Source organism: Chlorocebus sabaeus, chromosome 11 (genome assembly GCF_047675955.1).
Source record: "Chlorocebus sabaeus isolate Y175 chromosome 11, mChlSab1.0.hap1, whole genome shotgun sequence".
Taxonomy (NCBI): Eukaryota; Metazoa; Chordata; class Mammalia; order Primates; family Cercopithecidae; genus Chlorocebus; species Chlorocebus sabaeus.
Window position 1 is genome coordinate 122215679 of NC_132914.1, and position 24914 is coordinate 122240592.

The window sequence follows — 24914 nt, forward strand, 5'->3', positions numbered from 1 at the left end:
CTCCCCGTCGGGGAATCGAACCCCGGTCTCCCGCGTGACAGGCGGGGATACTCACCACTATACTAACGAGGACAAGCCATACGCGGTTTTCTGCAACTCAGTCTCTAAGACTGTAGCCTTCTCCCGCTGTCGTTCCTACCCTTTGCGGGTCATCCGGGCTCGGCGCCAGGCGCCCTGGCCTCCGAGCTTTCCCAGGGCGGGCAGAGGCCCCTTTGAGTGGCTGGAGGCACTGCACGTTCGGAAGCTAAGACACCTGAATTAGCAAAGCGAAGGGCACTCTCTGTATCACCATTCCCAGAAAAGCCTTTTGCGAGGGAAGGGGATGTAGCTCAGTGGTAGAGCGCATGCTTTGCATGTATGAGGCCCCGGGTTCAATCCCCGGCATCTCCAGGGTTTTCTTTCTACCTTTTTCCTGCTAATTACAGTCACACAGAAAGGAAAACTGGGAAGAGGACCCAGGGAGCCCCCATCAACCTGCCTGCGAAGCTCCCTTGGAAGGGCCTGCGCCAGCGTACATCCCTGCCCCCCATCACAAATTCCCTGGGCCCCTCCACCAGAGATCCGCGTTCAGTAGGCCGGCCACGGGGCCGGCAATATGCCATTTGAAACGAACACTCCCAGTTATTTGTTTCATCAAACAGATAGAAAAGCACTGGATTCCTTAGAAAGGAATTGACCATTCATTAACTCCTGGGGGCCTCATGTCAGCTTCTGTGCACGCGTCGATACCTACTGTGTGCCGGGTAAAGTGTACGTTCCCTGGTATCCCTGGATAAGACAGGCCGGGCAAGCTTTCTCAGCCTTCTTGGACTTTATAGTCTAGTCCCGGAGACTTAACAATAAGCAAGTAGCGATACGTTTTTTGAAGACAAGAATAGCGATGAGATGGAAACTCAGGGGTGCATGAGCGGGGGCTGCTTTAGATTAGCTGCCAGGGGAGGCCCCTGCAGAAACAATGCGTGGAGCGGAGGAAACAGCAGGTGCCGAGGCCCTGAGGCTGGAGAAAGGGCGCTCTGTGTTGAAGGGGAAGGAAGAAAGCCCCGCCCCGGAGCTTAGTGAATGAGGATGAACTTTACCTTCGAAGACACTGGGAGGCCTGACGCAGGGGAACGGGACCAGATTCAGGTTTGAAAAGGCTCCCTCTGGCTGCCATGCGGAGAATACACCCTGGGCGTAGGTGGATGTGGGGAGACAGGGAAGGAGGTGCACCCACCGCCCGGAGAGCTGATGGAGACTTCCTCCAGAGGTGCGGCAGAGGAGGTGCGAGCATGATGGAGTTCAGGACAAATTCTGGACGTGGTTGCATAGTATTTCCTAACTCAGGGGTAGCATGCTTTATTACCATTCCTCCTAGCGATTCGGGTAATTTTGTTTTCTCTCACTGAAGTGTTGTTGTCAGTCATCTGGTATATGCACTTTCCTTGCCTTCTGGCGCCGGTATCTCGATGGGACAGATTTCCACAGGGAGCAATGCAGGGTCAAAGGGCATGGATACTTTTCAAAATGTACTTCTTTGTCCCCCAGGCTGGAATGCAGTGGTGCGATCATAGCTCACTGCAGCCTCCAAATCCTGGGTTCAAGCGATCCTCCCACCTCAGCCTCCCAGCAGCTGAGACTACAGGTATACTTCACCACTTCCAGCAAACATTTTTCTTTTCTTTCTTTCTTTCTTTTTTTTTTTTTTTTTTGTAGAGACAGGGGTGTCGCTATATTGTCCAGGCTGGTCTGGAAATCCTGGCCTTAAGTGATTCTCTCACCTCAGCCTTCTACAGTGCTAGGATTACAGGCGTAAACCACCATGCCTGGTTTATTTTAAATATTGCTAGATTTTGGGCCAGGCATGGTGGCTTATGCCTGTAATCCCAGCACTCTGGAAGGGCCAGGTGGGCAGATCACCTGAGGTCAGGAGTTTGAGACCAGCCTAGCCAACATGGTGAAACTTCATCTCTACTAAAAATACAAAAAATTAGCTGGGTGTAGTGGCACACACTTGTAGTCCCAGCTACTCGGGAGGCTGAGGCAGGAGAATCACTTGAACTCGGGAGGCAGAGGTTGCAGTGAGCAGAGATCGTGCCACTACACTCCAGCCTGGGCAACAGAGCAAGACTCCATCTCAGAAAAAATTAAAATAAATAAATAAATAAATAAATATTGCTGGATTTTTTCTAAGGGCTGTGGCAACTTACATATTCTCTAACAATGTGTGAAGGTGCTCTTTTCCTTATATTTTCAGCACTGGGTATGGCCATGATCTTAATTTTTCCAAATCTGTTGGGTAAGAAGTAGAACTGAATTATTTCTTTGCTTTTTTCCTGCCCACTTTCTAGGGTGTGCATGTTTTCAGGTATCTACCAGCCATGCAGATGCAGTTTTGTCTCAAAATAAATAAATAAATAAAAGCTAAATGACATTGGCCAGGCAATGGTGTTCTTGTTTTCTTGTGTGTGTGTGTGTGTGTGTGTGTGTGTGTGTGTGTGTGTGTGTTTTAACTCCTAGGATATACCCAAGAGAATGGAAAATATACATCCACACAAAAACCTGTACATAAATGTTCACAGCAGCTCTATTCACAATAGCCAAAAGATGGAAACAAATAAAAATGTGGTCTATCCATACACTGGGGTATTATCCAGTCATAGGAAGCAATGAAGTACTTCAGGAGCTCAAGACCAGCCTGGGCAACATAGCAAGAGCTGGCTCTACGGAAAATTGTAGCCCAGTATGGTGGAGTGTGCCTGTAGTCCCAGCTATTTGGGAGGTAGAAGGATTACTTGAACCCAGGAGATGGAGGCTGCAGTGAACTAGGATTGCACCACTGCACTCCAGCCTGAATGACAGAGTAAGATCCTTTCAAAAAAACCACCAACAAACCAGGCACGGTGGCTCACCCCTGTAATCCCAGCACCTTGGGAGGCGGAGGTGGGTGGATCACGAGGTCAAGAGATCAAGACCATCCTGGCCAACATCGTGAAACCCCATCTCTACTTAAAATATAAAAATTAGCTGGGTGTGGTGGCACGTGCCTGTAGTCCCGGCTACTTGGGAGGCTGAAGCAAGAGAATCGCTTGAACCCGGGAGGCGGAGGTTGCAGTGAGCCGAGGTTGCCCCAATGCAGTCCAGCCTGGATGACAGAGCGAGACTCTGTCTCAAAAAAACAAACAAGGAGCGGAGCAGCGGGCGGGAGGGCGGATGGACCGAATGACGGTAGGGATGGCAGGCGAGCAAGAGGCGCAGACGCAGGGCACCTGGAGGAAAGTCTGTTACTATTACGACGGGGATGTTGGAAATTACTGCTACGGACAAGCCACCCAGTGAAGCCTCACGAAATCTGCATGACTCATAATTTGCTGCTCAACTATGGTCTCTACCGAAAAATGGAAATCCATCGCCCTCACAAAGCCAATGCTGAGGAGATGACATCGCTGTGTGTAGTCATCACAGCGATGACTACGTTAAATTCTTGCGCTCCATCCGTCCAGATAACATGTTGGAGTACAGCAAGCAGATGCAGAGATTCAACATTGGTGAGGACTGTCCGGTATTCGATGGCCTGTTTGAGTTCTGTCAGTTGTCTACTGGTGGTTCTGTGGCAAGTGCTGTGAAACTTAATAAGCAGCAGACGGACATTGCTGTGAATTGGGCTGGGGGCCTGCACCATGCAAAGAAGTCTGAGGCATCTGGCTTCTGTTACGTCAATGATGTCGTCTTGGCCATCCTGGAACTGCTAAAGTATCACCAGAGGGTGCTGTGTATTGACATTGATATTCACCATGGCGACGGCGTGGAAGAGGCCTTCTATACCACAGACCGGGTCATGACTGTGACCGGAGATAAGTATGGAGAGTACTTTCATAAGTATGGAGAGTACTTCCCAGGAACTGGGGACCTACAGGATATCAGGGCTGGCAAAGGCAAGTATTATGCTGTTAACTACCCGCCCCTAGACAGGATTGATGACGAGTCCTATGAGGCCATTTTCAAGCCAGTCATGTCCAAAGTAATGGAGATGTTCCAGCCTAGTGCGGTGGCCTTACAGTGTGGCTCAGACTCCCTATCTGGGGATCGGTTAGGTTGCTTCAGTCTAACCATCAAAGGGCACGCCAAGTGTGTGGAACTTGTCAATAGCTTTAACCTGCCTATGCTGATGCTGGGAGGTGGTGGTTACACCATTTATAATGTTGCCCAGTGCTGGACATACAAGACAGCTGTGGCCCTGGATACGGAGATCCCTAATGAGCTTCCGTACAATGACTACTTTGAATACTTTGGACCAGATTTCAAGCTCCACATCAGTCCTTCCAATATGACTAACCAGAGCACCAATGAGTACCCAGAGAAGATCAAACAGCGACTGTTTGAGAACCTTAGAGTGCTGCCGCATGCAGCTGAGGTCCAAATGCAGGCGGTTCCTGAGGACGCCATCCCTGAGGAGAGCAGCGATGAGGACGAAGACGACCCTGACCAGCGCATCTCGATCTGCTCCTCTGACAAACGAACTGCCTGTGAGGAAGAGTTCTCCGATTCTGAAGAGGAGGGAGATGGGGGCCGCAAGAACTCTTCCAACTTCAAAAAAGCCAAGAGAGTAAAAACAGAGGATGAAAAAGAGAAAGACCCAGAGGAGAAGAAAGAAGTCACAGAAGAGGAGAAAACCAAGGAGGAGAAGCCAGAAGCCAAAGGGGTCAAGGAGGAGGTCAAGTTGGCCTGAACAGACCTCTCCAGCTCTGGCTTCCTGCCGAGTCCCTCACCTTTCTCCCCCAACCCGTCAGATTTTATATTTTCTTTCTTTCTTTTTTTTTTTTTTTGAGACGGAGTCTCACTCTGTGGCCCAGGCTGGAGTGCCGTGGCCGGATCTCAGCTCACTGCAAGCTCCGCCTCCCGGGTTTACGCCATTCTCCTGCCTCAGCCTCCCGAGTAGCTGGGACTACAGGCGCCCGACACCTCGCCCGGCTAGTTTTTTGTATTTTTTAGTAGAGACGGGGTTTCACCGTGTTAGCCAGGATGGTCTCGATCTCCTGACCTCGTGATCCGCCCGTCTCGGCCTCCCAAAGTGCTGGGATTACAGGCTTGAGCCACCGCGCCCGGCCAGATTTTATATTTTCTATTTCTCTATGTATTTATATAAAAATCTATTAAATATAAATATCCCCAGGGACAGAAACCAAGGCCCTGAGCCCAGGGCAGCTGTGCTGGGTGAGCTCTTCCAGGGGCCGCTGTGCCACCCATTCTTCCCCATTTCTTAACTTTGAACCATAAAGGGTGCCAGGTCTGGGTGAAAGGGATACTTTTATGCAACCATAAGACAAAATCCTGAAATGTCAAGTGCCCGCTTAATAGCTTTGGAAAGGTGCCCTTATTGAACATTCTAGAAGGGGTAGCTGGGTCTTCAAGGATTTCCTGTTCTTTCCAGGCTCCTAAGGTAACATCAGCCTGTTTTCATACCTTCCCACTGGCCTCAAGTGAGCCAAGAAACACTGCCTGCCCCGTCTTCTCCTAATTCTGCAGGTGGAGGTTGCTAGTTTCCTTTTTGAGATACTATTTTCATTTTTGTGAGCCTCTTTGTAATAAAATGGTACATTTCTAAAAAAAAAAACAAAAAACCAAAAAAAAAAAGCAACAAAAGGGATAAATGTCCAGAAAGCACAAATCCAGAGACAGAAAGTGGATTCGTGGGGCCTGGAGCTGGGGGAACTGGGAGAAATGGGGCAGACTGCTGATGGGTACGGGGTATCTTTTTAGGGCTATAAAAATGCTCTGGAATCAGGTCATGGTAATGGTTGCACAACTGTGATATACTAAAAGCAACTGTATACCTTCAAATGGTGAATTTTATGGTGTGTTAATTACATAACATTTTAAAAAAAGCATCGCCTAATTACAACTGTGGACGCTTTGCTGTGGCTGTGGAGTGCGATGAGGAGGCAGGGACGTCCCTGAGGAGGCTGCCCCGGCGCCTGAGACAGCGGTGGGAACGATGGCTTCCGCTTTCATCTCAGAATTGCCAGCCCATGTTGCGGTGGGATTTCAGGAAAGCTGGAGGTCAGTACTTTTGAGTGGGAAACAGCTCAATTCCACATGTTAGTGAGGAATTCAGGTCTTCCTCAATCACTGGGCGGGTTAAGCAAACGTGTCTGCAGGGCCCCGGCTCATGGCCCTGCCTTGGGCTCCTGGGGAGGAACCTGGAGCGAGAAGGGCTGGACTTATGGGGCAGGTGGGGAGAGGGAGCTGCTCGGGCTTCGAGAGCAGCCAGGGAGATAAGTAAACCCAGCGAGGAGAGGCCTCCCTAGAGCAGATGGCAGTACTGGGAAGGCAGGTCAGCCACCAGGCCGCGTCCCGCGACAGCACACTCGCCACCTGGGTGTCCTTCCCCAAGCGTATTCCACAAAATAATCTGGGTGCCAGGAACATTTTATTCCATAACTGTCTCCACCAAAACCACAGAAGCAAAGCCAGGAGCGGAATCCATCCTGCGAGCGCTGGGCTCTGGGGAGACGTCCGGGCCCTCACCATGGAGGACGGAAGGGCAGGGGTCTCCCGACTCCTTGGTCCTGTCTGGGGTGCTCCTGTCTCTCTTGCTGGGGGACCTACCCCTCCCACCTCGGCCACAGAGGAACAAGGGAGACAAACTGAGGGTTCTGCAGTCCCCATTCAAGGCCGACAGAATAGTCCTGTGGCCCCAGCCTAGCTAGGCCCATCCTCTGCGGCATGGCAGTGGTGACCAAGCACGGCCAAGGTCAGCTCCGCTCCCTGCCGTCTGAGAGCTGACCACAGGCAGACGAGATGCCCACTCCCCGCAGCCGTAACACAGGAAAGGTGCCGGCGTCCACCCTCCCAAGAAGGCATGGAGCTTGGGGGCCCCGAGCCGGGCCCCTCAAGGTCAACGCACAGCTCGGTGGCTCACCTAACATCTGGGACGGCTGTGAGGCCAGGGCTGGGCGGCCCTCCCTGACTCTAGAGGGAAGAATTGCAGAAAGGATGAGCCCTCCACGTGCCTCCTAGGCCTTCTGGTAGGGCAGCGGGGAAGGGACTGCAGAGACCTCCGGCTCTGCTGCTCCACGGCAGACTAATGTAGTCCAAAGAGCACACTGAACAGAACAGCGTCCAGCACATGAGATGAAATCATCATCCACCATGTAATAATCAGTTCAAAAAGTCACCCCCAGGCCAGATGGCACGGGCAGCAGCACGCTTCATACAGGATCCAGTTCTCATGGAGGAGGTTCCCAGGGCTTGACCTGCTTCCTGAGAGCAGGCCATGAAGCCCATGCCAGGCAGTCATGGTCTCAGGGTGACAGGCTGCTGCCAGCCCTCCAGTCCTCGGCCCTCCAGCCAGGTGTCCAGTCAGTGGTCAGTGGTGGGGGGCCAGGCTTTCTCGATATCGGGGTGCATGGCCTGTGGAAGCCACTCACAGTACTCGGCCAGCAGGTCTGCAGGGGAGGGAAGGAGGATAGCGTCAGGGTGACCCTGGGCCCAGGGACTCTCCTGAGGTGGCAGGAAGCTGGCCAGCAGCCATGGGGCCAGATCCTTCTGCCAAGCCAGGGCTGACTGTGCACAAAGCACAAAGCCCCTGTTTCGGTGACCCCATCCCGTCCACTCCCACCCCCTGGCCCTGGTCAAACGCACATTTGGGGTTTTTCTTCCAAGCGGCCAGCAAGGCTTCACGGCAGTCAGCCTTCTCTGCAACCAGGGCTCGCAGGAGGCTCTCCGTCCGGGGCTGCAGCCTGTGGGGCAGGGGTGCAGGTTGGTGGTAGGCAGCCAGGGCACAGACCGGCTGCTGCTGGGGGCCTGAAAACAGGGCAGGCATCACCACCCTACCGGCCCCATCCCGGAGGGTGAAGAGCTGGCTGGGCATGGTGACATGCACCTGTAGCCCCAGTTACTCGGGAGGCTGAAGTAGGAGGATCCCTTGAGCCCAGAAGTTGGAGGCTGCGTGAGCCATGATTATACCACTGCACTACAGCCTGGGTGACAGGGCAAGACCTTGTCTCAAAAACAAACAAATTGGCTGGGCATGGTGGCTCATGCCTGTAATCCCAGCACTTTGGGAGTTTGAGGCAGGTGGATCACCTGAGGCCAGGAGTTCGAGACCAGCTTGGCTAACATGGTGAAACCCTATCTCTACTAAAAATCCAAAAATATTTGCCGGGCATGGTGGCGGGTGCCTGTAATCCCAGCTACTCAGGAGGCTGAGGCAGGAGAATCACTTGAACCCGGGAGGCAGAGGCTGCAGTGAGCCGAGATTGCGCCATTGCACTCTAGCCTGGGCAACAAGAACAAAACTCTGTCTCAAACAAACAAACAAGCAAACAAACAAAACTCAAAAGCAAAAAAAACAAAATTCTCTAGACAGGCCTTCTAAAAAATAAATAATAATAATAAAAATAAAAGGGAAGGCAAAGGGTCCCCTTCCCCTAATCATCCTGGGACAGAAGGCTCTAGATCCCACCTCCTCCCATCCACCCTGGCTGCCTCTGGCCCACATTCTTTGCCCACCAAGGCTGCTCTGTGCATGCAACTTGTCTCATCTGGAACCTTCCTCCAGATTTGTGCCCAGCTCCAGCCCTGCCTCCTCTGAATCTGCCCAGTGAGACTCTCCCTGACCAGCCCAGTCGCACTCCACCCCAAGCCCATCGAGGCCTCACTCATGTCCTGCTCTGTCCCTCTGGGGCCAAGCGACGCCACTGTGGGACAGAGACCGTGTCTGTATCCCAGCCCCAAGAACATGCCTGGGACAGGGCCGCACTGGAAAATGTGAGCTGGGTGACTGACACTGCTCCTGACAGCCCAGCAGCAGGTGCTGTGCCCCACACCCCATCTTGAGTCCCTGGCACCTGCCTGCACCTTCAGGTCTGCCTCCAGTGCTCCAAGCCCCTGCACCACAGGCTCCGCTAGTCCCAGGAAGGGGGAGGTGTCTGTGGGTCTGGACCACAGGCAGGAGGAGAGCAGGAGGAGGTGGAGGGCAAGGGTGAGCCCTGAAGCAGAGGTGGTAGGCGGGATGGGGCAGGGGTCTGCTCAGCTGGGAGGAAGTCCCTAGGGCCAGGATGCCTCCCACTGACACCGGGCAACTCTCGGGGAGCAGCCCAGTGTCTCCCCTACCCCAGATTCATGCTCACCAAGAACATCAGCGTGTGACCTTATATGGAAAGAGGGTCATTGCAAATGTCATGAGTTAAGGAGAGGTCACCCTGGAGTAGGGTGGACCCTGAATCCAGTGACTGGTGTCTTTATAAGGAGAGAGCACAGGGAGGGAGACTAGAGAAACACAGAGAGATGGCCACACGAAGATGGAGACAGAGACTGCAGTGATGTCGCCATAAGCCCAGGAGGCCGGCAGAGGCAAGAGGGACCCTCCCCGAAAGCTGCTGCACAGAGCGTGGCCCTGCAGCCTTCAGACCTGAGCACACGCTTCGGATCTTTTAAGCCTCCCCGTGTGTGGTGCTCTGTCCCAGCAGCCCTGGGGAGGTCATTCAGGCCTCCGACCCCTCCTGCCCACTGCAAGGCTCCCACTGAAGACAGTACCTGGCCCACGTCTTCAGCATGGTGCTGGGGCTGGACAGCAGACAGCTCTGGTATGAGGCCAGCTTGCGGAAGACCTGATGAGAGACCACAGGAAGGGGTGAGGCCCGGGCTGCTGCTGCCCACGGTACCTGAGATGAGGGCCTGGAGCCGCTGTGCCACCTACCTGTCCTTGCAGCAGGAACTGGGCAAAGTGCTTGTAGCAGTCAATGCCCTCTGGAAAATCCACCTCGATGGCGGGGAGCGGCCAGCCCACGCGATCTGGAGGGCAGGAGTCAGTGAGCCAGGGACCCTCTTGTAGCTGACCGCCTGAGTCCCATCCCTGTCCCACCCAAGATACACACGTCCAGGGGCAGGGGACAGGGCCATGCATCCAAGAAGCCCATGGCTGCGGGAGGCTCAGGTTGCCTGGGATACTGCCCCAACTCACAGAACACGCTGGCTCGGTGACACAGCACCCGCCCCCGCTCGGGGCAGTAGGTAGGGGCTGGCTCCTCCAGGGGCTTGTCAAACTGGCAGTAAGAGGGCAGCAGGGCCGGGATCCACTGGACCTCCACGCTAGAGATGCCTGGGGGCCAGGGGAGGAAGCTGGGGTTACAGTGGCACCCTCTGTGGGAGGGGCTCCCATGCCTCTGCCCCAGGGTCCCAGCCACACCCCCATCACAGCCACCATCGGGGGACAAGGGGCTGTCCCCAGGCCTCAGCACCTTTCATGTACATCTTGGTGGTCTCCATGATTTCCTGGTAGACCACAAACTCGGGGAGCTCTTTGAAAAGGACGGAGCTGGGGTGGATGAAGACAGGGTCATCGAGGAGAGGGGTCTGCAGAGAATGGAGGTGATGTGGTCAGTAAGGAACCCAAGCCCAGGGTCTCTGCATACTCTCAACCCAGGAGACTCTGAATATCCACTTCAGCCACAAAAGTGGGAGAGTGTTCCATCTGCCAGGAAACGTGGCCCATCTACACGCCGGAGTCTGATCTAGCCATGAAAAGGAAGGAAGTGCCGGGTGCGGTGGCTCATGCCTATAATCCAACACTTTGGGAGGCCAAGGCAGGTGGATCATCTGAGGTCAAGAGTTCGAGACCAGCCTGGCTGGTTTCACCATGTTGGTGAAACCCCATTTCTACTAAAAATACAAAAAATTAGCTGGGTGTGGTGGCGCACACCTGTAATCTCAGCTACTTAGGAGGCTGAGGTAGGAGAACTGCTTGAACCTGGGAGGTGGAGGTTGCAGTGAGCCAAGATCATGCCATTGCACTCCAGCTTGGGCAACGAGAGCAAAACTCCATCTCAAAAAAAAAAAAAAAGGAGCACCCACGCCCGCCATGGCATGGATGGGGCTTGAAAGCATCACACTAAGTGAAAGAGGCCAGACATGAAAAGCCATGTATGTTAAGATTCCACTCATGCCACATGTCCAGTACAGGCAGATCCACCGACGGAAAGCAGGATCATGAAAACGGTGGTGAAGGGGAACTGGGGACTCATAGCTTACAGGTGTGGGGTTTCTTTGTTGGGTAATAAAAATGCTCTAAAGTTAACTATGATAATGGTTGCAAAACTCTGTGAAAATACTAAAAACCACTGAATTGAACACTTTAAATGGGTTTAAATGCAGGCCAGATGCAGTGGGTCACACCTGTAATCCCAACACTTTGGCAGCCCAAGGTGGAAGGATTGCTAGAGGCCAGGAGTTCAAGACCAGCCTGGGTAACACTGCCTGTAAGCCCAGCGTTTTGGGAGGCTGAGGCAGGCAGATCATTTGAGGCCAGGAGTTTGAGACCAGCCTGGCCAAAATGATGAAACCCCTTCTCTAGTAAAAACACAAAAATTAGCTGGCCGTGGTGGCACGTGCCTGTAATCCCAGCTACTTGGGAGGCTGAGGCAGGAAAATGGCTGCAACTCATGAGGTGGAGGTTGCAGTGAGCTGAGTTCACACCACTACACTCTAATCTGGGCAACAGAGTGAGGCTCTGTCTCAAAAAACAAAACAACAACAACAAAATTAGTCCCAACTACTCAGGAGGCTGAGGCAAGAACGTTGTTTGTGCCTGGGAATTTGAGGCTCCAGTGAGCTGTGATTGTGCCACTGCACTCTATCCTGGGCAGCAGAGCGAGACCCTGTTTCTAAGAAAAACAGAAAACCCAAAAAGAGTTTAAATGCTGTGTGAATTCTATCTCCATTAAACTGTTATTAAAAAAAAAAGTTGGGAGTGAGAAACTAACCAAGGAAGATGTGATTCTACTGCAAGCCCCACTTGTTCCTCGGTGGGGACCCACAACTGAGGGGAACAGGCCTCCCCAAGACCCCGAGGGCCCAGCCTGCCTGCCCCTCACCAGGTGCCCCAACCGTGCCCCAAGCTACCCGGGCAGGGAGACGGTGGGGGCCCCACCTTGTAGGCATTCCTCCACTTGTCCTCCAGCAGCTCCTCGCTCTGGACCCTGCGGGCCAGGTGGTCTCCCAGGCCAGCCATCACGATCTGTCGCAGGTAGGTCACCTGGCTCTCGGTGGGCGGCCGCATCTTGGGATCCACGAAGAGCTCAGCCTCTGGGCACACAGCATTGACTGAGGGGAGATCCAAGAGTGAGGATGGTGGTGGCGAGGCCTGGGGCCAGCTCTGCCCTGACCTCCTAGAAAGTCCCAACCATGCTCAGTGCTCTAGCCTCAGCCACTCCCCAGAGGCCACCAGCAGGACCCAAAGCCCCCAGCAGGCAGGACTGCAGCCGCCCTCCATCCCCTCCTTCTTCCTTGGGACAAAGCCTCATATCCTGCCTGGTCAGCAGAGCATTCTGCTAGGAGACGGCCCTCCCCCAACACCCAGGTGGCCTCAAGACTCAGTTCTGGTCCATGACGTGAAGAAGGAAGTTGCGGCTGGAATTCCTGGGAACGTTCAATACAGGAAAAGGACAGCCGGTGGGTGCCCTGGCCTTGTCCTTCCCTTCTACTGCCCGGAAGGCAGAGGCGACCAAGCCTCCAACTACCTCCTCAGCCCATGAGGTGACCTTAGGGTGGAAGGCACAGCGAATGGCAGGAGGATGGCAGCAGAGAAATGCCCTGGGCTGCTGACTCAGTGGCTTCTCTTCCTTGCAACAATAAAGGTCTAATGTCACCAAGCCACTGTAACCAGTGCTATCTAGAGGCTGACTGCAATTCTAAGCTGCTGCACCTGGAATGGGGCTGTTCTGAAAAGCCACAGCCAGAGGGACACAGAGCACAGTGACAGGGCCACCACCATGCACCTGGCGCTGGGAGAAGGATCGGCTGGAAGAGAGCCATCAATCCTGGCATCAAACCCTGGGATCTCCTTGAATGGAAGGCAAATTCCCTTCTAGCCTTGGGTAAAAGAACGTGGCCTGCCCAGAAGAGACCCAGTGTCCAGGCTGCCCTCTGTACGCATGGTCCTCTTGCCGTATGTTGGAGGACATTTCCTTCCTCTCAAGCTTCCCTGGGTGTTGGTGGCAGGAAGGATTATGTGCTGCTGAGCTGAGGTAGAGTCCAGGGCAAGGCCTCATGCTTCTGCATGAGAAGGGTCTGGGGGACATGTGGGAGGGAAGGGAGTCCAGGCCAGAGCAGTGATGGAAAACGGCAGGGCCTCACCAGGGAAAAGGTGAAACCGAGAGACGACCTGGTGGGGGAAGGCGCAGGCTGGCAGCTCGAATCTGTTAGTGCCCTGCTCGTGTGCACATTCCCTTGTGCCTGGAAAAGCTCCCCAAGTATTGATTTAGGGTTATAAAAACATTTTGGTGCGTAGAAGTGTGCAAACATGGACTCTATGGATCACTTTTTTAAACATTTCAAGTGCCCAGGTCGGGGTGCCCACCGGGTGCAGCAGCATATGCCGGCGCGGGGCCGTACCTGCGCTGGTCAGCTGGCCCCGCAGGCGCCGGATCTCCATCATGGCTTTGTACCGCAGCCCGTTGGCTTCGCAAAACTGGGGCGTGCAGCCGGCATACTCACAGGCTCCCACGGCACCTAGGGGACGAAGAAGGGGCATGCTCTCTCTCTGATCCATCCCATGCCTGGGTGACCCCCCCCCCACCCTCCACCAGGCAGGGCACTAACCCAGCAGCACCATGAGGTCGCCGAGCTTCAGAGAAGCCCCCTGCCCTGCCCAGGTCCTCTTCATCTGGGCCACCCGGGCCCGCTTACTCTTCAGCCTGGCGAGCTCCTCGTCACTGGCTGCTGGTCTGCAAACACACACATACTGTCCGGGCTGGGGTCCCGGCTGCACTCAGGGCCTCAGCAGGGGGAACTCTTTTATTCATCAGGACAGGCTCAGAGGCCTTGTGGGGTCACCGATGAATGTAATTAAGGTATTAAGGTCTAGCTCAAAATTCACCATTGGCAGCCACCGCTGCACCGTTGCTTTTTTTCTTTTTTTTGAGACAGAGTCTCGCTCTGTCGCCCAGGCTGGAGTGCAGTGGCCTGATCTCGGCTCACTGCATGTTCTGTCTTCCAGGTTCACACCATTCTCCTGCCTCAGCCTCCCAAGTAGCTGGGACTACAGGTGCCCACCACCACGCCCGGCTAATTTTTTGTATTTTTTTTCGTAGAGACGGGGTTTCACCATGTTAGCCAGGATGGTCTCGATCTCCTGACCTCATGATCCACCCATCTTGGCCTCCCAGAGTGCTGGGATTACAGGCATGAGCCATCATGCCTGGCCACTGCACCATTTTTAAGTAAAAAAAACTCTGCTAACTGCTTAAATAGCCACCAAGGTGGACGGGATAAATGAATGATGCCAGTGGCTTCCAAACTTGAAAATAATACGACCATTTACATATGTGTCAGGCACGGCTCAAAGACCTTTGCTTGTGTTAACTCATTTAATTCTACCAACAATCCAATTATCATCATCATCATCATCATCATCATCATCCCCATTTTCCAGATGGAGAAAATGAAGCTCAGAGTGGTACAGTCACTTGCCTAAGGCCACACAGCTCAGAATGGCAGAGGGAGATTTGAACCAGACCTGAGCTCTCAGTCACCATGCTATAGAACCTTGACACCAGCATTGGGCAGGCAGTCTTAGAGATGCTGGGACCAGGAGACGCTGATCAGGGGATCTGGGCAGAGGCCAAGACACCTCGGTTTTCAAGACCTTACATGTGACAGTTAATTTTGTGTCCACTTAACTGGGCAAAGGGATGTCCAGTTAGCTGGTTAAGCTTTATTTCTGGGTGTGTCTTTGAATTGGTGACCGGCGTAAAGCTACTGCCCTCCCCAGTGTGGGTGTGGGCCGCATCCGATCCACTGAGGGCCCAAGTAGGCAGAGGAGGTGTGACTTCAGGCTCTGCTGACTGTGTGAGCTGGGTCTTCCCTGTCCTAGACGCTCCTGGTTCCTGTGCCTTCAGACCCCGACTGAAATGGACACCACTTTCTGTTTCTCCAGACAACCCTATTATTCTCCCCAAGGGATTCTGACAAATAGCTGGGATTACAGGTGTCCACTACTACGCCTGGTTTTTTATTTTTAGTAGAGACGGGGTTCCACTGTGTTGGCCAGGCTGCTCTCAAACTCCTGACCTCTTGAGTAATCTGCCTGCCTCAGCATCCCAAGTGCTGGGATTACAGGCGTGAGTCACCATGCCTGGCTAAAGCTGCTTTTGAAGTTCAGATGCACTGACCCTGAAAAGATACAGGATGCAGAAAAGGCAAGTTGCAGGACCATCTGATCTCATTTCCTCAAAGTAAATCTCTGTCCGTGCAGAGCACAGGGAAAGGTCTGGAACTGCACTGGCCAATATGGTGGCCACTAGCCACATGTGGCTGTTTAAATTTAAACTATTAAAAATAAGTAAGGTTTTAAGTCAGTTTGTTGTCGTAACTGCCACGTTTCACAGGCTCAGACCACGTGCGGTTAGTGGCTGCAGTATGGAATGGCCCACGCAGTGACGTGGCCTAAAGCAAAGTTCCTGGTTAGGGTGGGTGAGACTGGGGAGGGGAGGTGGAGGAGAATAAATAAAGAAAAACCATCCAAATCTCAAAAGATTCCCCAGTGTCCACCTAACTGCCTTCCCAACTAGTGTCTGCTCTGTCATCTGACAAGATGGTCCAAACACAGGTAGACTGACCCTAAGGGAAGCAAGCAGCAGGCTTTGCACAAGATGCAGAGGCTCACAGAGTCAATGAAGTGGCATCGTGGGCCTGCCTGCACCATTCACAGTTGACGAGACCTGGTGGCAGCAGAAGCCTGGCTCACAGCTGAGGCAGAGATGGTCACAACTGATGGCATGAAAGGCTGTTTCAGGAGGAATGATGTGAACACTGAAGACTTACGAAGTCCTTGAGAAACTCAAGTTGCTTCCAGAAATTTCTGCAGAAATGACCCCTTTTATCATCAAGCTGCCAAAGGCAGATCTACGCTACAGGATGCCAGGAAATCATTAAATAATTGTTCATTCTAAGAATCAGCATGTAGTCATAATCTATAAATAAATTTTGTTAAATACACAATGCACTAAACATACTTTCAACATACTTTCACAGTCTTAGTGTCACTTTTCTTTTTCTTTTTTTAGAGAAGGGTCTCACTGTTGCCCAGGCTGGAATACAGTGGTGCGATCTCAGCTCACCACAACCCTCTACCTCCTGGGTTCAAATGATTCTCATGCCTCAGCCTCCCAAGTAGCTGGGATTACAGGCATGCGCCACCACGCCTGGCTAATTTTTGTATTTTTTTATACAGACGGGGTTTTACCATGTCCAGGCTAGTCTCAAACTCCTGACCTCAAGTCTCAGCCTTCCAAAGTGCTGGGATTACAGGCGTCAACCACCACGCCTGGCCTTAGTGGCACTTTTCAAGGGTACTGCCTTTCCCTATTTTGGTCTGTGTTTTAAATGGTTTCACTCAAAGTGTCATTTTTCTGGAATCTATGACCCTCTGATGATCGGGGGGACCCCCCCACCTCCTAGTCTATTTCATGCAATGTATGAGGGGCAGCAGACAGGGACCAACACGGCCACTGCAGAGATCAGAATACAGAAGGGCTCAGAGAGAATGAGGGTCTTGCAGGAGGCCACCCAACAAGCCGGTGATTCCCTAGGAAGCCGGGGTGCAGGTCGGCTCTCAGATCGGAGCCCCTGTCGGGACTGAGCTTGGCCCTGAGTACCCAGCTGCTAACCTCGCACCTGTCCAGCTCCTCAAACAGCTCCCGCACCGTCATGCTGGCCACGATGGTGATGGCATAGGGCAGGCAGCCGTGTTGCCGGCTCAGAGCCAGCATCTTGGCGTAGCGGGGTGCCACGGGGAACGTGGCCATGGTCCGGCCCAGCGCAGTGATGGGGCAGCTCAGCCGGTTCTTCTGCAGTTGCTTCACCCTGGAGATGGAGGTGGTAGTGGCGGTGCTCTGAGAGGAGCTCTGGAGCCAGAGCTGGGAGGCCCCACGCGTGAGGCCGCTCAGGCCCAGCAAAGGGGAGAGAGGGCCCCGAACGGGACAGGAACTGGGTCCTGCATCTCTTGGGCCTACCTTTCTGCTTTCTGGGGCGGTTGCAGGGCACCCAGTGCGATCAACAGCTCCTCGGCGGCAAGAAGGGCCTCCACGGAGGGGGGCGTCGGGAAGGGGAAGTTGATGACCTGGGACACGAGACACGAGGAGACACGGCAGGGACACGGTGAATGCCAAGAAGCAAGTCCAGTGCTCCTGCTCCATCTATGGCAGGCACTCCCTCCACCCGCTCTCTCCGGGTTCAGCTCATGCCAGTGGGGACACGGGGGCTGGGGCACCCTCAAAGGCCAGGTCCCAATGGAACCCCAAAGTCTCTTTCACTCACTCACATCATCCATTCACTCAAAAACACATCGCAAGCACTGGCTAGGCACTGAGGGCTGTGCTTTGGCCCCACTGGGTGCTTTTTTCGGTTTTTGTTTTTAAACATACCGTTACACTCATAAGGACTTAGCATCATTTGACCAGGAGGGGCCACAGGTAGTCAGTGAGGCATAATATGAATAAATTGGCCCGGTGCAGTGGCTCACGCCTGTAATCCCAGCACTTTGGGAGGCTGAGGCGGGCAGATCACCTGAGGTCAGGAGTTCGAGACCAGCCTGACCAATATGGTGAAACCCCCATCTTTACTAAAAAGACAAAAATTAGCCGGGTGTGGTGGTGCTCGCCTGTAGTCCCAGCTACTTGGGAGGCTGAGACAGGAGAATCACTTGAACCTGAGAGGCGGGGGTTTCAGTGAGCTGAGATCACGCCACTGCATTCCAGCCTGGGTGACAGAGTGAGATTCCATCTCAAAATAATAATAATAATGTGAATAAATTTATCACAATAGCCAAAAGACAGAAGCAACCCACGCGTCTCTCAATGGAGGAGTGGATGAACAAAACGCAGTCCATCCACAAAATGGACTATGATTCAGCCACGAAAAGGAATGAAGCAGCGACACGCGCTACACCACGGACGGACCTTGAGAACATCACACTCAGGGAAAGATGCTGGGCACAAAGGCCACATGTTGCAGGATTCCATCTGCATGAAATGTCCCAAACTGGCAAATCCATAGAGAGGAGAGGGCGCAGGGGCCAGGGAGCTGGGAGGTGGTGACAGATGAAGGTGACATGCTTTCTTTCTGGGGTGATGAAGATGGCCATGGTGGTATTTGCACAACTTTGTGAACACACTGGAAACTACTGCCCCACACACTTTCAACGGGTGACTGTGTGGTGCACCAACTCTATCTCAATAAAGCTAGAGGCAGAGCGGTGAGCCTACAGCAGGCACGCAGGTAGGGCGGGAACGCTAGGAACCCAGGACTGGGGGAAGGCAGCTGGGGACCTGCTCTGGAGCTGACTCAAGAGCCAGGGGAAGCCACTGCAGAGTTCCTACAGAGGGGACTTGATGTCATTGTGGGAGGCACTCCAGACAGTGCTCCCAGCCACACTGAGCTCCTAGCCCAGCCCTGACACGTTTTATCCATGTGACCCACAATCAGGCCTGTATCCGTGCCTCAGGCTCCTCATCTGGAAAATGGGGCAATAACACTAGCAACTCCATCCTAGAGTGGCTGGGAGGATAACCTGAGGTCACACATACAGAGCGCCCAGCACATACTTGGCATTTATGATGTTTTTCTTTTTCTTTTATTCTTGTTTTTTTGAAATGGAGTCTTGCTATGTCGTCCAGGCTGGAGTGCAATGGCACGGTCTCGGCTCACTGCAACTGCTGCCTCTCGGGTTCAAGCAATTCCTGCCTCAGCCTCCCAAGTAGCTGGGATTATAGGCGCCTGTCACCATGCCTGACTTTTGTTTTTTTTTTGAGACGGAGTCTTGCCCTGTCGCCCAGGCTGGAGTGCAATGGTGCAATCTAAGTGCACTGCAACCTCTGCCTCCTGGGTTCAAGTGATTATCCTGCCTCAGCCTCCTGAGTAGCTGGGATTACAGGTGTATGCCACCACACCCAGCTAATTTTTTATATCTTTACTACAGACAGTAAAGAGATATATCTTTACATTTACTTCACCATGTTGGCCAGGCTGGTCTTGAACTCCTGACTTCGTGATCCACCTGCCTCGGCCTTCCAAAGTGCTGGGATTACAGGCGTGAGCCACTGTGCCCAGCCTCCCTGGCTAATATTTTTTTTTTTTGTATTTTTAGTAGAGATGGGGTTTCACCATGTTGGCCAGGCTGGTCTCGAGTTCCTGACCTCAAGTAATCCACCTGCCTCGGCCTCCCAAAGTGCTGGGATTACAGGTGTGAGCCACCATGCCCGGCCAGCACCCATGATTTTTATTAGGTGAAAAAAGCCCAAAACAGCCTGTAAAATATCACACAATATTCAGACAACCACAATAATAAAGTACAGGATGTTATGTGTTTGGAAACATAACTGGGACACAGGTCACAAATGGTGGACAGTGGGACAGGCTTCACCTTCTCCCTGATGATCTCAAGTATCTAAAGTTTTTATAATTTTGAACATATTAACATCCAGAAAAATCAGTGAGCACAGATGTTTAAAAGGCACTAGAAGACCATGTGGGTTCTATTGCTTATTAGATGTGTGTCCCTGGACAAAAACCTTCACTTCCCTGCCTCTGTTTCCTCATCAGTTAAATGGTGATCTGAATGCCCACAGGACAGCACGCAGCGTGGCACGGGGCACTGCCTGGCTCAGCCTGCCCTGGAGCAGGGAGAGGGGAGGTGACCCTAGAGGGATCCCCCTCCACTGGAGGACTGGGTTGGAGAAGGCTGCAGCCAGGAAGAGCCAGCAGCATGTTCTGCACGCCCCACGGACAGATGGTCCATGAACAGCGTGCAGGACCCTGCTGCCTCTACTCCAGGCAGCCATCCCCTGGGTGCCCACGGGGGACACAGCATTAGGGAGGCAATGGTGACAGGAGTCCAAAAGCCCTGGGAGCACCTGCTGATGCACTGTCATGTAAGCGGCTGCCACAGGCCAGACACCAGCAGGCCCAGCTCTGGGTTCCCTGCCTCAGGGAAAGGGAGGTGGACTACTGGGGTGGCTCAGAGCGGGACTAGGGGCAGCAACTGACCTTTTCAATGTTGAGGGCCTTCATTTGAAGGATTAAGTCTTCAACAGGCCTCCGGGTGATTTCTGGAGGAGGAAACTGCTCGAAGTCACCAAAAACCGCAGATGAATATAGCCTGGGCAGAGAGAAACCGGGAAAATAAACACAAAACTCACACCAAAAACCACAGATGAATACAGCCTGGGCAGAGAGAAACCGGGACAACAAATGCAAAACTCAGCCACGGCCACTGAGACTGGATCCCGACCTGACACCACGCACGGTGCTTCACCTCTTCCTGCCTCGTTCTCCTCACCTGTGAAATGCAGCTCAAATTGCTGCTGCCTCGTAGGGAATTGGTGAAAATTAATTAGATACTGTTCCATGGGCTGGGTGTGGTGGTCCACGCCTGTAATCCCAGCCCTTTGGAAGGCTGTGGCGGATGGATCACTTGAGGTTAGGAGTTCGAGACCAGCCTGGCCAACATGGAGAAACCCTATCTCTACTAAAAATACAAAAATTAGCCAGGCATGGTGGCGTGCACCTGTAGTCCCAGCTACTCAGCAGGCTGAGGCAGGAGAATCACTTGAACCCAGGAGGCAAAGGTTGCAGTGAGCCAGATGGCACCACTGTACTCCAGTCTGGGCAATAGAGCAAGACCCCATCTCAAAACCAAAAGAAAAGGTATTATTCCTTGTAGAGTACTTAAAACAGGGGATGGTGCATAGCACTCTACACTTTAACAACAGTTACTTCTTACTGGTTTTCTTTGTAAATTTTCTAAATTTTCTACTTTTGTAATTAACATGTAGCCCTGACAAAAGGAACAGCAATAAAGCTATTTATTACATACACGTGCACACACACACACATACACACAGCACATGGATTAGGAGAAAATATTTGTCGATGATGACACATCTGACTAGGATCTAATATCCAGGTTATATAAATAACTTTTTTTTTGAGACAAAGTCTCACTCTGTCGCCCAAATTGGAGTGCAGGGGCGTGATCTTGGCTCACTGCAACCTCTGCCTCCCAGGTTCAAGTGATTCTCTTGCCTCAGCCTCCCAAGTAGCCGGGATTACAAGTGCATGCCACCATGCCCAGTTAATTTTTGTATTTTTAGTAGAGACAGTGTTTCACTATGTTGGCCAGGGTGGTCTTGAACTCCTGACCTTGTGATCTGCCCATCTTGGCCTCCCAAAGTGCTAGGATTACAGATGTGAGCCACAGTGCCTGGCCTAAAGAACTCTTACAGATCAACAATAAAAGGACAAATAACCTAATTAAAAAACGAGTGAAAGATCTGAATAGGCAGTTCCCTAGGAAGATGCATGAAGGGCCAGTAAACATATGAAAAGAGGCCATCATTAGGGAAACAAACCAAAGCCACAGTGTGATACCACTTCACACCCACTAGGAGAGCTAGGCTCAAAAATACTGAAGCTTTCATATAAAAAAAAGTGGGGGTGGGGGAGGTAGGGGCACATATTCTCAGGACCTCGGCAGGGCTGTGTGACAGGACATAGTCACACATTAAAACAAAACAAAACAAAAAAAACACCTGAAGCCAGGCACAGTGCCACGTGCCTCTACTCCCAGCTACGTGGGAGGCTGAGGCGGGAACACTGCTTGAGCCCAGAAGGCAGAGGCTGCAGTGAGCTATACTTGTGCCACTGAACTCCAGCCTGAGCAACAGAGCGAGACCTTGTCTCTCAGAAAAAAACCCAGCAAAACCAAAAATATTAAAAATAAGTGTTGGTGCTGGCCAGGTGCCGTGGTTCATGCCTATAATCCCAGCACTTTGGGAGGCCGAGGCAGGTGTTCGAGACCAACCTGGCCAACATGGTGAAACCCTGTCTCTACCAAAAATCTAAAAATTGGCTGGGCACCATGGCTCATGCCTGTAATCCTAGCACTTTGGGAGGCTGAGGCAGGTGGATCACCTGAGGTCAGGAGTTCGAGACCAGCCTGGCCAACATGGTGAAATCCCATTTCTACTAAAAATACAAAAATTAGCTGGGCGTGATGGTGGGTAACTGTAATCTCAGCTACCTGGGAGGCTGGGGAAGGAGAATTGCTGGAACCCTGGAGGCGGAGGTTGCAGTGAGCTGAGATTGAGCCATTGCACTCCAGCCCAGGCTGACAACAGCAAGACTCAGTCTCAAAAACAAAACAAACAAACCAAAAACTTATATGGACATGGTAATGCATGCCAGTCATTCCAGCTACTCGGGAGGCTGAGGCAGGAGAACTGCTTGAACCCGGGAGGCGGAGGTTGCAGTCAGCTGAGATTGCACCACTGTGCTCCAGCCTGGGTGACAGAGCGAGACTCCATCTCAAAAAAAAAATAAAAAAGTGTTGGTGAGGATGTGAAGAAACTGAAACCCTCATTCACTGCTGGTAGGCATGTAAAATGGGGCAGCTGCTGTGGAAAACAGTTTGGTGGTTCCTCGGTAAGTTAAACCCAGAGTTACCATACGGCACAGCAGTTCTCTTAGGTTCCACTGCAAGAGCAATGAAAACAGAGTCAGGCAAATCCTTGTACCTGAGTGTTCAGAGCAGCACTATCCACAATAGCCACGAGGTGAAAACAACCAAACGTCCACCAGCTGATGAGCCGACAAACAAAGCTTGGCACATCCATATGGTGCGATATCACTCAGCCACGGCCAGGAGCGGGGTGCTGACACCGGCCACCCAGGGTGAGCCTCGAAAACTTACCGTGCTGAGCGGCAGAGGCCAGACACGAGGGGCGACACCTTGTATGACTTTATTGCATTTATCTGAACTGTCCACAACAGGCACATCCCTAGAGACAAACACTATCGGACTGGTGCTTGCCACAGGCTGGGGCGGGGAAGAATGGGGGTGACCGCAACGGCCACGGGGTTTCTTTTTGGGTTGATGGGAAGTTCTGACATTGATTGTGGTGATGGTTGCAGAACTCTGTGACTGTCCTAAAACCTCCTGGATTGTACGCTTTAAAATTATGCACTTTATGGTAAGTGAATTATATCCTGATCAAGCTGTTAACAAAACAAACAGTACTCAAGAGCTGACCCTGACCTCAGTAGCAGAATAAAGAAACAGTGGGCTGGGCACGGTGGCTCACGTCTGTAATCCCAGCACTTTGGGAGGCCAAGATGGGCGGATCATGAGGTCAGGAGATGGAGACCATCCTGGCTAACACAGTGAAACCCCATCTCTACTAAAAATACAAAAAATAAAATAAAAAAATACAAAATTAGCCGGGCATGGTGGAGGGCGCCTGTAGTCCCAGCTACTCGGGAGGCTGAGGCAGGAGAATGGCGTGAACCCGGGAGGCAGAGCTTGCAATGAGCTGAGATCCCGCCACTGCACTCCAGCCTGGGCGACAGAGCAAGACTCGGTCTTGAAAAAAAAGAAGAAAAAAAAAGAAACACTGCGAGTAGGCCAGGGGCGGTGGCTCACGTCTGTAATCCCAACACTTTGGGAGGCCAAGGCGGGTGGATCACCTGAGGACAGGAGTTCGAGACCAGTCTGGCCAACATGCTGAAACCTTGTCTCTACTAAAAATACAAAAATTTAAATAAATAAATAAAATTAAAATACAAAAATTAGCTGGGAGTGGTGGCATGCACCTGCAGTCCCAGCTACTCAGGAGGCTGAGGCAGGAGAATTGCTTGAACCTAGGAGGTGGAGGTTGCAGTGAGCTGAGATCGCGCCATTGCACTCCAGTCTGGGTGACAAGAGTGAAACTTCATCTCAAAAAAAAAAAAAAAGAAAGAAACAAATACTGTGGGTATCTGAAAGCCAGCAAAAGGGCTGGGGAGCACCCCAAAGTCACAGGGTCCCGGCAGGACACGGGACGCACTAGAGATGGAGGTGGGGTCAGTGTCCTTCCCTTGTTCCTCAGTGGCTATTGTAAGGCGGCGCCAACGTCCCTGAGGAGGAGCCTGGGTAACCCACCTGTAGCAGTGGCCAGGCTCTGTCCGTCCTGCTCTGCCTGCTCGCTGGTCAGCTGATGCCTGGGAGACCCAGGTGACACAGAAGGAGGACACGCCGGTGACGCGGTCGTAGTAACGCTTCTTGACCTTCCCACAGTCCACCACGTACTTGATGCCAGGGATGGTAAGAGACGTCTCGGCAACGTTGGTGGCCACAACACACAACCGAGTCCCCTCCGGTGGAGGCTTAAAGACCTAGGATTCAGGGAGGGGATGGCAAGAAAACACCAGAATCAGGAAAGAAATCGTAGAATGGAGGTCCAAGGACAAAGCCAGCCAGGCTGGTGTGCTGGAGAGGTAGCAAGGACAAGCCATCCCATCTGGGACCCAGTGCCTTGCAGGAGTGTTCCCTGTTCTCCAAAACTACCTCAATATTCCTCAAAACTCTGGGGATGCTGGTCAAACAGCAGATGGTGAGGACCAAGGGCTTGACTAACCTCACTGCAATGTCCTTAAAAGTGCCCCAAAAGCTGGGCACCGGCCCAGCACGGTTACCTGTGCTTGCTTCTCTGGGGCCAGCAGAGAGTACAGTGGGAGCACATGGAGTGGGAGGGAGGTGTCCGGCTGCTCACCTGGAGGGAAAGCAGAGGTTACTGGCACCCGGGCCAGGACAGATGCCCACAGGCAGGAGCCAGCCACAGCTGCCCTGCACCCGTAGGCTGCTCCACGAGAGCTCCTTCCTTTGCCCTGCTGAGGAGGCTCCCCTCGGGACCAGCCAGGCCAAGCGTGGGGGGACTGCTGAGAGGTTCCCAGGGGCTCTCTGGTCTCTACTGCCCTGAGCCGGATCTGAACCCCTGCTGTGCTGCACAATCTCCTCCTCCAAACCCCTGGCATGGATCCTGGGGGCCTGACTCTGCTCCTCGTGTCCTGGCAGCACTGTGGTAGGCTCAGGCTGAGCCAGTACTGGGGTACCCTCTGCTGCC

General features: G+C 52.8%; 1 protein-coding gene, 2 non-coding genes and 1 pseudogene across 4 annotated transcripts in view; 2 read left to right on the forward strand and 2 right to left on the reverse strand.

Moving 5' to 3' along the window:
• Positions 1-72, reverse strand: TRNAD-GUC (transfer RNA aspartic acid (anticodon GUC)). Its single transcript has one exon. It is a non-coding gene; the product is annotated as a tRNA-Asp (tRNA).
• A 246-nt stretch (positions 73-318) lies between these two features.
• Positions 319-390, forward strand: TRNAA-UGC (transfer RNA alanine (anticodon UGC)). The gene has a single exon. It is a non-coding gene; the product is annotated as a tRNA-Ala (tRNA).
• A 2820-nt stretch (positions 391-3210) lies between these two features.
• On the forward strand, positions 3211-4977 carry LOC103239354 (histone deacetylase 1 pseudogene; annotated as a pseudogene).
• Positions 4978-6387: 1410 nt separating this feature from the next.
• DHX37 (DEAH-box helicase 37) overlaps positions 6388-24914 on the reverse strand; it is a 43012-nt gene continuing 24485 nt past the window's right edge. Inside the window, exons 14-27 of one of the 2 annotated variants that reach the window (XM_008005184.3) lie at positions 24487-24563; positions 23954-24186; positions 20023-20134; positions 16992-17098; positions 16654-16842; positions 13579-13703; positions 13372-13488; positions 11909-12081; positions 10221-10335; positions 9944-10081; positions 9680-9774; positions 9517-9590; positions 7621-7718; positions 6388-7424 (exon numbers count right to left, since the gene is read on the reverse strand). In XM_008005184.3, coding sequence (XP_008003375.3) covers positions 7339-7424; positions 7621-7718; positions 9517-9590; positions 9680-9774; positions 9944-10081; positions 10221-10335; positions 11909-12081; positions 13372-13488; positions 13579-13703; positions 16654-16842; positions 16992-17098; positions 20023-20134; positions 23954-24186; positions 24487-24563 — 1739 coding nt within the window. In that variant the 3' untranslated portion in view covers positions 6388-7338. Of the gene's footprint in view, positions 7425-7620; positions 7783-9516; positions 9591-9679; positions 9775-9943; positions 10082-10220; positions 10336-11908; positions 12082-13371; positions 13489-13578; positions 13704-16653; positions 16843-16991; positions 17099-20022; positions 20135-23953; positions 24187-24486; positions 24564-24914 lie in introns of both variants that reach the window. The other variant, XM_037995124.2, reaches the window with a different exon arrangement.